The sequence below is a fragment of the Dipodomys spectabilis genome, unplaced genomic scaffold, assembly GCF_019054845.1.
Source record: "Dipodomys spectabilis isolate Male_0828 unplaced genomic scaffold, ASM1905484v1 ptg000414l, whole genome shotgun sequence".
Classification (NCBI taxonomy): Eukaryota; Metazoa; Chordata; class Mammalia; order Rodentia; family Heteromyidae; genus Dipodomys; species Dipodomys spectabilis.
This window is the reverse complement of record NW_024871091.1, coordinates 3,373,835-3,388,930: the sequence shown is the minus strand read 5'-3', so window position 1 is coordinate 3,388,930 and position 15,096 is coordinate 3,373,835. Positions and strand designations below refer to the sequence as shown.

Sequence of the window (15,096 nt, the reverse complement as noted above, 5' to 3'; positions counted from 1 at the left end):
GAAAGTAAAAAGAGAAAGGGAAATTCTGACATGTAAAATATTAGTACCAAAAACTATGGAGGCTAGCCCATGTGGAGTTATCACTTTACATACCAAACTTTTAACATAACTAAGTGATAGTGTTTTACAGATCCGAAAATCAGTTGAATGTGTATTGCTGTAATTTTGAAAAGAACAACTTGCAATAGGGACCAAGTTGCTTTTAGTACACATATGTAAACCATTACACAAAAGTGATCTCAAGTGCCAATGAATAGATGTATTTTGTTACTTCCAATGCAAAATATTTGGTATCTGTGGAATAAGGGCTGTTTTATAAGTTATCATATACATTATAATATTCAAAAATCATTTTGGAAGTTTAAATGTACACAGATGACAACAAAATACCACATTTCATATGTCATATGAAAATTGTCCCTATCTATCTTTATCTATCTGTCTATCTATCTATCTATCTATCTATCTATCTATCTATCTATCTATCTATCTATCTATCTATCTATCTATCTGTTGGAGAAATGCATAAATACCTTTTCTTCTTACCAACAAAATACTTTAGATAGATGTGTGACATGAAATAGAATGAATACCTTCTTAATATGAGTTTAAATAACAGGAAGTAGAGTCGTCCAAACCTGTACTTGAGCTGAAAAGAAACACAAACTACTCATAGTCTCCTTAAAGCATGCATTTTAATCTAGCAAAGGGCAACTGGACGTGCATTACATTGGAAGTCTGCACCTGCGTTGGCAAAGTAGCTAGATTGAGAGCATTCTTCTAGCGCAAGGCACAAGCTTTCTAAGCGTACAGGAAAGGTGGAAAATTTGAAACAATCTTCTCAGTACTGCATTTTCAAAGTATCATTCCTCAGCCAACTGTGGCTTCAGGAAGGCAAAGTGATGGGGATAGACTTGGCCAGATGTTGGCTACAGGAGCAAGCGACTTTGGCAGCCAGAACCAGATAGTGTCATGACATCAACTAATAATGCTTCAGCTGCAAAAAGCAGAAGGATGCTGTGTGCTGTGCCAGAGAAGATTGTGGTCTGCAGCGTCTCATCTGAGACTGCATAACACATTCACCTGTAAGCCTGGGGCCTCCAAATTTTTGCAGGGGCCGCACAGCACACAGCATATCAGAGGGCAATGCATAATCCCAAACCAAACAACCACCAAAAAAAAAGACTAGAGAATGAGAGAAAACAAGCAACACACACGTGTGTCGTGCACAAACCTTCGGGCTCTGTGTTTTCTTTGTGGTGTACTTGCTTCAGCGGGCAGCAGAAGATTTCGTGACACTTAGCACGAAAAGGGGACTCTTTTTTCTTTAGTTCCGCGGATTGGATGGAATCTTGCCGTAACATAATGTATTCCTGTGTGCCAGGGGGGGCGTCATCCAGAACTGTGGTCACCACATAACAAAATGAACTCAAGTTAGAGCTTCACGAAAGCAGCGAACATCTTCAATCAAACCTATTCTCAGGAAAGCTAGTGACACAACATTCCTACACAAAGCTTCACATGTAACAACGTGCTTGTTAGGGGTTGACTGTAAAAAAAAAAAACAAAAAAAACCACCACAGCCCCGGGAACAGCTCATCAAGTATAAATAACTCTACTGCTCGTACAATGAAAAAAGAACTGCGTTAAATAGTACCCTCCAGTGCAGTAGCATTTTAATATTGATTACCTATATGCTATCTAACATCGTGTATGAGGAGCTCACTCACTGCAATGTAAGTTGCAATGTAGATATTTACAGGAAAAAGCACCTGATGGAAACCAATAATCGTTGTGTTAGTTTATTTTTTTTTCTTGGTCTTCTGTGAAGAGTTGAACTTTCAAGTTGTTCTTTATGCTTTGACGGTCAAAGAGAACAGGTGTTCAAAACTCCCTAGTAAAGACGAAAGATCCCAACTGAGAGTCAATGAGAATCAACGGTGAATCAAAGGCCTACATGGCGGGGTTGGCAATGAAAAGAGCAGGTTTACTGATCTGGGCCTTAGCTGTACAGCAAGCTCCTTCTCAATCCTCATTTTCTTTGGAGCATCCTTGTGTATTTCCTAAACAGAACTAGTGCACTACTAGTGTATTGTGAGTTTTTTTTTTTCACTGAAAAAACCATATATCTATCTTTACAGGGACCATTGCTACTTTCTTTTGTCTGCAAACCACCCGCCCAAGTGGGTGCAAATTGGGTCTGAATTTGCAGAAACAGGGAATTGACCCCACAATGGATTTTTTTTTTCTATTTCACACCCTTACCAATGAGGCCATTCCATTTCACTGGGAGTGAGTCAGTGCCTCCAAAGCTGTGATTAATAACATGCTGACTCATTCTCCTCCCCCAAATGCATACACTTAACATGCATTTAGGAATGATAGATACCACTAGTGAACTTCTTACTGGAAAATAACAGCTTGGGGTTGGTCAGAAATGAACAGCTTCTGGCTGAATTCATCTCAGGACTATGTCGTCAACGTATTCCTAACACAGTGGCTGGCACCTCAGTGGGCCTGAGGGATGAAGTGGATGGAGAGAGGTTTTCTATATCACAACATGATCAATGCTGCATAATAAAACCCACCAAATGCCATTTGAAAAAAATTGGGGAGGAGAGGTAGGTGGTTGTGGTGTTGGGGATGAGCATGTATAAAGTACACTGTGTGCATTTATGGAACTGTCACAGACGCCTTGTATTATTAATGTACACTAATTAAAAAAAAGAAAGAAGGTGTGTGTGTGTGTGTGTGTGTGTGTGTGTGTGTGTGTGTGTGTGTGTGTGTGTGTTGTCATGATGGCTTGAACTCAGGGCTTGAATGCTGGCCCTTAGTTTTTTCACTGAAGGCTAGCTTTCTACCACTTAAGTCATAGCTCCACTTGCAGTATTTTGCTGGTTAATTAGAGATAAGAGTCTCACTGACTTTCCTGACTGGTTGGCTTTGAATTGTGATCCTTGGCTGTCAGCCTTTTGAGTAGCAACCGTTACAGGCATGAGCCACCAACAGCCACTTCAAATGATTTTTTTTTTAAAAGAAAGCAACCAGTTAACAGAAAATCTTTTGGAAAGCATAGGCATGAGAGAGTTACCCATAACCCTCATGTGATAAGTGTAGGTTAACTCAAAAATAAAATTTAAATTAAAGATTCTTTCATGTTGGGAGAAAATAGCATGAAATCCTGCATAACTTTTAAATTTATATGTTGAGTTTAAGACAAGTTCTTGATAGATTGCCTATATGTGGATTGTTGTCTTCCTTTATAAGTCATTAAATTATGCAAGAAGGTGATGAATATTTTAGTCAGTTCCCTGTTTTCCCCTAGCATTCAGCAGCAGTAATCCAAAATATTATATAGACACATCACTACAGCTTTTCTGGGCAGAGAGCTCTCTTCATCTACTAGGAATATTGCAATAACTTCATAGAATCTTGTTGGTGAATGAGCATCTCTGATAGCAACAGCTGCTAATTCAAAACATTTCCAACAATTTCCTGCCACAAGCAGATAGTTATGATAATATAGACACTTATCAAATTCCAGTATCACAGCTGAAGACAAATTTTGGTTTTACCATTCAAAATATTTAAACTCCCCAAATTGGAACTCTTAAAAAACATTTATAATTATATGAGAACTGAGTGATTCCATTTTCATCTACTTCTACATGTGAGATATATTTGAAGATAAAAAAAACAATTGGAGGATCAAAAAGAAAAACATGACTTTTGGACACTGCCTATGGAACTTGTTATTCAGGATTATATGGCAAATATTAGTAAATTTTCTTCCATTTTCATTGTGCAGTACCAACAATGATATCACAAATGGGCATTTCTGGAGATTAATGGTGGACTGAAGCTAATAGGCCTTGGCTGACTCTCCAGCCATCAGCTTTCCCCAGCTGGTCATTAATTCCCAGAAAATGCTTTGCACTGCCATCATTATTGTTTAATTAGATACAACTGGTTATCTGTAACATACAACACAATTCAAGTGAAAGCAAAATTCTGATTGACACAAGACCTTACCCCCAAATTCATCATGATGGAGAAAGCATGAAGGTCACCAAAGTGTAGGATAATTGCTTTCCACAAAATTCCCTCTCTCTCCTATTCTCTCTTCAAATTGAGTTTAGCAAGTGCAAAAGGTTCCAAGATGAGAGCATTTAAGGAGCCATCTGAGTAATAACCACAGGCACAGAACATTTCCTTGGAAATCATGAACATCTGGGAGTTAATGGTTTAGCTCTGGGACTCAGGCTGTCTCTACTTAACACCTTCAACATCCATCAATTCAAACTCAAAAAAAAGAAAAAAGAAAAAATAGTAGTCAATGTACCAGTAAATGGGTCTTGTTCTGTTGACCACAAGTTAGAAATATTCTGGATTTTCCAACCAGATGTAGCATTGTATAAATAATACTCCCTTGAGTCTATTAAATTTATGAATGAGAACATTTTGAATGAAAAATTAAAACTATTATATCAAATCTATTTATTTTCAGGGCTTTCTTAAAGGACTGTGCCATTGATAGCAGTAGTGCAGAAAGGGGAATCTCCATACTACTCTCGCACTAAGTGACTTCAGTTACCTTTTCTAACAATAGATCTCCAGTGATTAAGTTGACACTGGATTCACACAAAACTTCCACCTGTTTTGGAGTTTTAACCTGGTATGGATCTAGCATCTGAATCCGTTTTGGAAGGTTGCTGAGTTCAATGCTTACAACAGCCAAGGAGTAGATCTCTGTGCAGGAATATCTCCTCCACAGCCAGTGTTCCCAGTCTTGATCACACAGCCCATCCACTCAGGATTCCCATGTCCATTTCCCATGGGAGTACCACAGAATTAGAAGAGACAAGTGCACACATGCAAATCCACACATCCACAAACACACAGATACTGACAGGTGGCATCCTCAGACAAAGAGATGACAAGATTAGTGACCTTAAATGGTGGGATGAGAGTTAGGAGCACAATTTATGAAAGAGCTGGTTGCCATTACACAAAGTGTTAGGAAGGTCATCTCGTATCCAGGTCTAGTTTTTCAGCAAAAGCTTTGAACTGACCACTGAACCACTTCCTACTTTTCTTTAGTTTTCTCAGCAAATATGAAGATAAAGGACAAGACCACGGAGAAGTCACCAGTAAGAGAGGAGAATATGATAGAGACTACTAAACGTGCTAATCTGGTTTAAGATATCCATATTTGCCAAAATATTTCTTTTGCAAACTAGACATAAAAAGGATTATTATAACAAAAGTTAGGAATCTCTGATAAATTTTAAAGACTCCAATGTATGCTATCTTTTAAATACATTTTACTTAAGCAAGTTACTCATTTATTTCTCCCATATTTTGTAACTCCAATTCTTTGCTCACAAAGGTCTACCAACAGATATAATGTTGGGCTTAGTGAATATATTAGTCTTATGACCAAAGCTAAGAATGTGTCATTCCAAAAACAAGTTCTATAGTGACAATGTATTGAAACCATTCTGTCTTACAACATAAAGAAAATAAAGCCTAGGAAAGGAAAATGACTTCATAAAAATAACACAGCCAGTTACTGGAAGTGAGGATTCCAATGTGCTTGCTATTAACCCTGAAGTTACACTACCTTATCAAAGCATCCATATATTATCAGTGATCAGGTCTTTCAGTATTCCTTACCTTCCAAGAGTCCCTCTTTCTCCAATGAATTTTTCATTCTTTATTCAAAGGCAGCAAGAAACCAGAGGCAGCTCATTTCTCTATTTAGTCAATGACAAAAAAGGAACCTCGGCCCTCACCAGGCTACTGGAATTCACAAGGTTTGTTGGCTACAACTGGAAACAGTTACAAACTCTCACTTATTTGATGAGGCTGGTTTGGGTGTTTGGGTTTTTTTCTCTTTTAAATTAACTCTTTACAAAGATAACTCAACATCATTAACAATACATGATTTTAAATCAAAGCAAATCTGAGATCACCAGTGAAACAGAAATGGATACAACAATGGGACTGTTAAAATTATCAGCCATATATTAGCGAATCCAAGAAAATGCAACTTTGGTGCAACATAAAATAAGGGCCAAATATCCTCCTACAATCAGAAAGAAGCGAGATGAAAATGGAGTAATTACTGCAATTAGTCTTCCATGTCTCCAAGCACCTGTCGTGCTGAAAAGTATGTATAAGTACAGCCTGTTTAGCTGAAGACCTCCATTTTGCCTCCCAGCTATCTACTTATCTGCATATGTTATTTAAACTTTACTGCCAAAGTTGGTACTATCAAGTTGGTAATTTAAATATACACAGTAACTTAATTCACAAAATGAAACAGGCTAATGCCAATATTCATTTGCCATGGAGAAATCAGAAGCAACTTTTCAAAGTATTTCTAGGAGTTTCAATTAACTTTACTCATCATACTATTCTCCATTTACCTCTCTAAGCCTGCACACTATCTTCCTTTGGGTTGTTTTACTCCAAGCATGCCATGGTGGGCTCCCCAATCCATTATTCTATCACATGCTTCCCGTCTTCTTGCTCATACTAGATTCCGTGAACCTCTAGGATATTCTAGGTTTTACTGACTCAGGGTCTTGCACTTGCTGTGTCCTCTGACTGCCTTTGTATGTACTTTACTTAAAATGTTACTCCTCAAACATGCTTTTTTATCCACCTTTGACACAGTTGAACTTATCATGATCCCTAAATATTCTCTCTATATATGCCTTTATCTCTTGTCTGAGTCTTACCCCAAGAATGCAAGCTTCCCACATTAGGAGCATGATGTCTTGTGAGGTCCAGGACACTGGGTTCTGATGAAACTCACCTAAGAAAGTCTTTTTTGTTTGTTTTGGTTTTTTTGTTTTTGTTTTTCCAGTCATGGTACTTGAACTCTGAGCCTGGGCGATGTTCCTCAGCTCTTCAGCTCAAGGCGAGCTCTCTAGCACTTGAGCCGCAGTACCACTTCCAGTTTTCTGGTAGTTTATTGGAGATAAGAGTCTCATGGACTTTTCTGCCTGGGCTGGCTTTGAACTGTGATCCTCAGATCTCAGCCTCTTGAGCAGCTAGGATTGCAGGCGTGAGCCACCAGCACCCAGCCCCAAGGAAGTCTTAACAAAATGAGGAATGCCCTCCTTCAGGCAGCCTTCACACGCTGCTAAGACAAATGATCAGTTTAGAAAATCTATCTTCTGATAGCTTCAGGCAGCTTTTGGGATATGGTTGTGGGCCTTTGTTTCAATGTTAGATTAATAATATATATGCATATATAAAATGCTCCTCTTCAGACATGTGTGTATATCTTGTGTGTCTATGCCTTTCCTTCAAGATTTGAATGTAGTTTCCAAAGCAAGAATCATGTCTCAGTCTATTGGAGGAAGATCATCCATGCATGTGAAAATAAGACCCTTTTATGGATAGTCATGCCTATTTGGATGTTTGCACGGGGAGGAGTAATAATTGGAAAGTGTGGAGCACCCAGTCTGATACCAAGCAGGCACACAGTAAGTGGGAGCTACAGTGGACAGTGTTCTCTATGGAAAAGATACACTGCTGAACACTTCAATACAGTGACCAGAAAACCAAGATTCCCTACCCTGACCTGCCATGTTCTGAGCAACCTCTGGAATGAACACTTTGACTGTCTGAACCTTACTTTCCTCACTTCACAAATAAGAGATCTAGACTACACCAGGGTTTCTCAACTCCAGCACTTTGGCTATTTGGGGACCGATAATTTCATTGTTACATGCTAGTATTCTGTGCATTTGTAGATTTTGAGCAGCTTCCCGGACCTCTACTCACTAGATGCCAAAAGCACCTTCTATGTGACAACCAAAACTGTCTTTCAACACTGCTATGTCTCCAATATGTACCTCTCTTTACGTGAGAATCACTTGATCCAATTGCTTAGATGGCAATAACAACCAAGAAGGCGAAGCTGGGGAACTCTCCCTAGCTTTATGAAAACAGTTTTCTAGAAACATAGCCTAAGGGCTTATATACCCAGGAAGGGTGTATCTACCTGCTAAATGTGTTAACTAAGAAGACCTAAATGTGTTAACTCAAAAGAACAGTACTGCTTCCAACCTGCAGAGCATAGTGTGCTTTCAGAGGACTCTGGTCAAATAGGAGCAACATAGACTTCTTATCTGTGCTGTAATTTTAAGCATGTGAGAAAAAATATGGCAAGATCAGAGCAAAACACATTCCACCTTAATATATTGGGCATTGCTGTCAGTCCACATGTTTCAGTCAAATGCACAGACACCAGCTTGTGGCACTGAACTTTTCTAGCCAGATCATATACCATTCTCCTCTCATAACTGTTGTATATGCCACATTTAAATTTATGCATGCATCCCACATAGATGACATGCTCAGAAACAGGTAAGCTGGACTTACTTCCTGGTTGCACCCTCAAAATGTCTAATGGTTTGAGGTGAGATAAAAGAATTACCATTTCTTACCAGGTCCCAGGAGGTAGAGATGCTGCTTTCTGCCTGTGTGCATTGAATGTATTTACTACAAATGCAATCCAGAGCAGTAGTTCCTCTAAGGGACTTTGATTACTGACTCTCCTGACCAGGGTTGGAGTACTGTTAGGTTTTGAAGTTCCTTGGGTGACCAGGGCAATGTTAGAGTTGACAATTCCCCCTGTAAGTAAAGGTTTGCCTCACCTTTCCCAGTACCTTTCCAGGACAGGTTTGAGTCTTTGAATATCTTATTATTTCTATTTCTTCCCACAGCTCAGTGCTGGGTTGCCATGTTCCCTTGTGCAGTGGCATTATACATTGGCAATACAAAAGTCGCTCGCAGCCATGTTCTAGCCTGAACAACCATGGTAGACTGCATCAAGCTGCACCTCAACATGAATCTACCCATGCAGTATGTCTTCAGTTTTAAAAATGACTACTCACTGTAACTGAATAAAACTTATTTTGATTCCTCTCAATGACCCCCTTAAGAACTTAAGCTGGTAAATCAGGACCTCTGGGCAGATGTTTTGCTCTAGTGCTATTTTAGAATGATGCACCTCCCAATCTTGCTTTCTCTTCATCAGCTACCCACATGGGCCCTTTATCCTTAGAAGTCATGTAGAACAATGCCTACCTTTATATTCAATGAAATCTCAGGATAGTCCAAGCTCCTTTTCGTAAAGTAATACCAAAATCTCACAGAGAACCTTGCTGGGGACAGGCTAAACATCCTAGACTTTTTTTTAATGACATCACAAAAAAAGGCAATTGAGACTACATTTTCCAGTAATTGTTTCCTTGAATTCTTTAATCCAGTATTCTAATAGCTGCATATAAGAACCACCTTGAGAGTTTCCACTAAACATACGTGTGTGGGATGCTTCTTTGGAGCTTCTAGTTTAATTGGGCTATGAGTGGGGTTTGGGCCTTATTCTAATCAGTTCCCTGGCTGTTCCTCAGGGTGACAAGTCAGTGTGTTTAAGGGAAGGGGCAAAAGACAAAACCCACATGTATAAGCACAATTGATCACAAAAAATGAAAAGATTTTTTTTCTGAGCAAAGAAGGAAGAACTGCAAAGCAGAACTTTAAAGTGCCAGGCCCTTTGATCAAGCACAGAATACAAATGGATGTCTCAAGGAGAAAGTCCAAAAAGCCTTACAGACTGCAGTATGGAACACTGTCAAAAGTCCTATTTTAAAATCAGAGCCCCACCACCACTGCCCAGCAGTGTGAACTTGAGCAAATCCTATTTTCTTGTTCAAATTTAGTTGCCTCTGCCATTCAATGGGACCATCATTCTTTATAACCTTAGTCCCTGGCCCAAAAGCATGTGAATTAGGTCGAAGTTGTTATACATGCAGATTCTCAGGCCCTGCCAAGTCTACAGCACCAGATTCAGAACCTGTATTTTCACAAAGTTCTTACATGATGGCTTTGCACATTAGAGTTTGATGCGCATTGAACACAGTGGTTGGCACACTGCCACATCATTGGTACTGAGTAAGCCTTCTTTCCCATCTTTCCTGAGATCTAGCATTTATTTATTCAGGCAGCAGGTAAATGTATATTCATGGAAACGCAGCCACAGGATGGAGGAAAGAGCATACCTGTCACCTACTGCGTGACCCTAAGCAACTCAGTTGCTTCCATTTTACAGATGACCAACACAACACTCAGCTCCTAAGAGTTCTTATAATGGTTAGGAAAAGTTATGAGAGTGCAAGCATCTAGATTTCAGTGCCCATGATGTGCGCTTAAGATCTATCTTAAGAATTCCCTGAGTATTAACTGAGGCTGAGCCTAAGTTAATATTGAAAGTGCTCTTCTCAAGAAGTGCTTCACTTTACTTTTAAAGCCAAAATAGGGGGAATGAGCCACAGGAGACCAGAAAATGGTTTAACTGCTTCTACGTTACTGGAATAATTGATAAACCATATTTTAGTTAAAAAAGGCATCTAGAATTTACTTTTTAAATTCATCTTTAAGCAGTTGTCCAAAGAGTTCATACATGCAACGCATCTTGATCCGTGTCACCTCTTTTATCATTCTCCACTATCTCTTCCTGCCAATCTCCTCAAGTTACCTGGTTCCATTTTCACATAGATAGATTGAATATAATGCCTGCATTAACCCACTCTTCCTATCTCCTTTTGTCTAACCGCCTCCCTCTGATCTCTAAAACTGCTTGTCACTATATACCCTGACTTGGGTTTAAATTGAAGTTGCTATGGCCGCAATGCAGAGTACTAACCATTATATGATCATGGCATGCAACCCTTGGAATTTCTTGGCTATATGTCATTGTGCCTGGCTTTATTGAAGCATATACTTGATCTTGTTTGTTTTGCTATTAATGTGCTATTAATATATCTAGGCGGTCTTTATAGATGACTTACAGACTGATTCTAGCCATTGCTTGCACTGAAGTTTTCACCTTTCTCCATGCATAACTATGAAGAGCCCTGGCACCAATGAAGAGATAACTCATGTCATTCCTAATTGTTCTGCCTTCTGTCTGTGTGTGTGTGTATGTGTTGTGTATAGTATAGACAACTGTTTGCTTTTAACAGCCAAGAAGCTCCCGTTATGCTCACAGAATGATGTCCTATGTACTCAGAGAAACTTTCTTCCCTGAAATCTTCTCAGCCTTTGATCTTATGACCTTTTCTCTGGCAAAATCAGTCTAAATAGCTAGAAAAAGCCTATTTTTCCCCTTCAGTCTTATCCATTTTTAGAGCACTGCATCTCAGAGGACTGAAGTTTCTGTGCCAATAGGCTCTGAGTTGAACTTGCAAGCCTTCCAACTTTGCTTACCTGGAAGATCTGCCATACCAACTGTTCAGAAGGCAGGCTATGAGAGCCTGCACTACTCTTCAGCAGAATTCTCTTCTGATTTTCATTTCAGCCTTTGAAAGTTGATCCCTGATAGAAATCTCTTGGGTGAAGAGAGCAGTTGAGTCCTAATAGTTACCCCAAGTCTCCTGGGATACCTCGGGAGCTCAGAAATCCCTATTTCATTGGTGCTGAATATTGTCACCAATTCCCTGCTTCTGGGGTGAGGACTGGAAAAGTAGACTGCAGAGAATCATAAAGTAAATATCAATGTATGAGCTGATCTGTAAGAGATCTCTAAGAAACCCTGAAGTATGCAAATGCCATTGTAGTTTAGAGCACCATGTTTTCTGTAATGACTGTACAAGTAAATGGAGTATTAGTAACAGAAAAGAAAAGGCTAAGGAAGAAGACCTTCTCGTTGATGAACACATGAGCTTTAGCTCCTTTTGTTTCACTTAAAATATGCGCTGGTTAAATCCTTCTCTCCCTAGTTAGCCACAAGATGCACTCAAGGTCATCAAAAGCAGTTAGTTCAATTTGCCTGCAACATTATATTCATCAATTGGTGTGCTCAAATGGTCCTCAAAACACCCAGGACAATCAGTTCTCAGGCCTCATTTCCTTACCTATATGTTGTGGAAGACGTTGTCCCCCTTAGGTACCTAAAAGAAGTATAGTAGTAGCTAATGGGAAGCACTAGAATGTAACTCCCAATTAAAATAGCTGATATTTAGAAAATAATTCTAATAAAAATTCCAATTAAATGAGGGCTGTTCTTTGCACTCATGCCTGCCACAGTTTTAAATTCCTCATTCAATAAGTAGAGCTGGTATTTCTTCTTGAGAAGCAACATGGAAAAATATATGGTGCCAGGTTAGAACCCACTCCAGATTTGTTTGGGCAGAATTTTAAAGCAAATGGAATTTAAGTTTGTTTACTCTTGGCAGCATTTCTGTTTAAGAAAAAGGCATTGCAATTATTTTAAAAGCCTCAAGCCATCCTTAAAATAGCATTTAATGATTTAGGTGTAAATGAATCATAAACACTTAGATTTTAATGTCCCCCTCATTCCCTGGAAACCTAGCTGGTTAAATGAGGCTTTAGTGTAAGAGCACCTGGTCTCTTTTATTCTATTAAAGGGAAGTTTTGCCAATATGGACTGAGTTTGGTGTTCATAGAACACTTGCAATGCTCAGATTGATATTTTAAGTGATAAAATAGAGTACTACCAACATTCAAAGCAAGACACAAAGCAGAAATACTATTATTACCATTCAACACACCAAATCTGAATGTCAAAGATGTTAGGGAATACATCCCAAGTACCCAGACATTGTGATGGTGAGCTGCTTTTCAAACAAAGGTCTGTATGCCTGTATAACCTATATACCACAGTCCCTACAACTAGCTTATTTAATTGATTTATCTATGATAGGCTGAATATTGACTGGCCATCCAAAACTGCCCACATCCTAATTTCTGTTATACCTAGTGTCAGTTGGATTACGGTTGCTAATCAGTTGACCTTGAAATGAGGGAAATTAGCCTCCATTCCAAGTAGACCCAATACAATCACATGAATTTTTAAAGATAGAAGAGAAGTGTAAAAGTAGGTCAGAGAGATGCAAAGGAAAACGAAGCAGGAGAGATTTCAGTGAGAAAAGGCTTGCTCTGCCATGCTGGCTTCTGAAGTTGGACAAGGGGTACCACAAGCTAAGGAGAGCAGACTGCTTCTAGAAGCTGACAATGGCCTTCTGATATCTGCCAAAAAGAAAATGTAGATCTGTCCTATGAAGACTAGAGTTTTAGTAAGTGAACAAAATAAGCAAGAGAACAATCCTCCCTTAGAAGCTCCAGATATGAATATTGGCAAGACTCTCATTTTGATCTAAGGAATGCGGTTCTACCTTCTAACTTACAAAAAGGGAAAACAATGCATTTTGTGTCATGGAAGCCACAAAGCTTGAGGTAATTTGTTAAAGCAGCAATGGAAAAATAATGCAATGTTCTTGTTTTCACACTTCACCCCTAAGCAGATTCTAAAGCCTATGGAACTTTTACAATTATTGTGATAGAAATTAACAAAGAATATACATGTAGTTGATATATTTTTAATGAGAAGGATTAAAATTGTTTCTTTAAGGATGTCATTTTCCATTTCCTCTTGTAACACTGCCCTTTAACACTCGGGAAAATATTTACTGAAATTTATTATTTGCCACATGGTATTCAAGGATAGAGCAGAGAAAAAGAAGCAGTCAAAACCCCTCACTTTTGTGAAGTTGGAGTGATGTGGAATAGAAAGAGTAAAATATTTGTAAGACAAGATCTTCAAGGATCTCCAAGTTACTGATTGGAAGGCAGTTGCTCTGAATTGTAAGATATAAACTTTTGGCCAGCCACAGTGGCTCCCAATTATCATCCACACTATTAGGTAGGTTTAGATTGGCTAGACTGCTGTCCAAGACCACCTCAGTAAAATGCTAGCAACACCTGTGTACTTGTGATCCCAGCTATGCAAGGGGCCATAGATAGGAAGACGTTCAGTACATATGTGGTCTTTAAAAATGTTGTAAGTGGAGGGCCTGGGACAGGTGTGAGGTAGGAAAGGAAGACAGGGATCTGTTGTGACTCAATGTAGTCTGTATCCCAGTGGTGCTGTCCATCAAGTTCTGATAAACACCTATTCCTCCATTACTAGCTTTATTTGGAATAAAGTGATGTTATTTTCTCACTCTCTTGTCTTTGTTCATAACTTGGAGAAATGAATAAAAAGAATTGATGTTTTGCATATGTACACACACAAACACACACACACACACACACACACACACACACACACACACATATCTCTCAACAATGCTTTTCAATTTACAGAAGCCTGGCATTCTGGGCACTGGAGTAGCATGTAACCTGTACAGAATGTCAAGCTCTGCTGACAAGTCCAGTTCTTGTTCAAAGTTTTTTATGGTCAAGTATTATACTGAGTGCTTCACTTCCAGGGGAAGAGACACAGGAGGGAACAGTGAGGAAGACAGACAAGAGGGAGGGGAGGGCTGGATGAGGGTCAGCTTGTGTCTTCACAGATGGATTTAATTTAAAAATCTGCTGCCATGGCAATCATTAGTTATCAACTGATGTTCTTGTAATCCCACAGGAAGCTCTGTCAAAAGCCCTGCTTCAGAGTGGCACAGAGGGACCAGCAACCGATAATGAAAGATGTCCATGGGCACAGAGATACTTAAGGCAAGAGGAAAATGCAACTGGGAAGCCATTCATCTTGAGTTACATTGGTGCAAAGAATCCACACCAGAAGGAAGCATGAGCTTCCTGAATCTGACCTTCCTGTCCATCCTGATGGCTCCTGTGAGTTAGTCCTCACTGGCATACTTCCAATGGTTCCATTAATTAGATGGTGGTCATCTGAGGAATACCTGTTGGTATTCCTCATGTTGAAAGTAGAATATGCCACTTTTTGGACTTTTAAAAAATATCTGCTGGGGGGGATGGGTGGGAATCAGTCCCTGATTTGGTAGTGCTTCTTTCTCTTTTTTCTTTCTTTCTTTCCTTCCTTCCTTCCTTCTTTCTTTCTTTCTTTCTTTTTCTTTCTTTCTTCCTGTCAGCTGTGGGGTTTGAACTCTGGGCCTGGGTGTTGTCCCTGAGCTCTTCAGCTTAAGGAGTGCGCTCTACCACTTGAGCCACAGTGCCACTTCTGGTTTTATGGTGGTTCACTGGACATAAGAGTGTCACAGACTTTCCCGCCTGGGCTGGCTATAAACTGTGATA

General features: G+C 39.4%; 1 protein-coding gene across 2 annotated transcripts in view; it reads right to left on the bottom strand.

Annotated features, from left to right (window-relative positions):
• Fgf13 (fibroblast growth factor 13) overlaps positions 1-15,096 on the bottom strand; it is a 485,628-nt gene that overhangs the window by 191,492 nt on the left and 279,040 nt on the right. The window contains exon 2 of one of the 2 annotated variants that reach the window (XM_042667588.1): positions 1,235-1,402. The exons of the other annotated variant lie outside the window; for it this stretch is intronic. Within the exon in view, the coding sequence (XP_042523522.1) occupies positions 1,235-1,402 (168 nt within the window). The remainder of the gene's footprint in view (positions 1-1,234; positions 1,403-15,096) is intronic. 2 annotated transcript variants of the gene reach the window in all.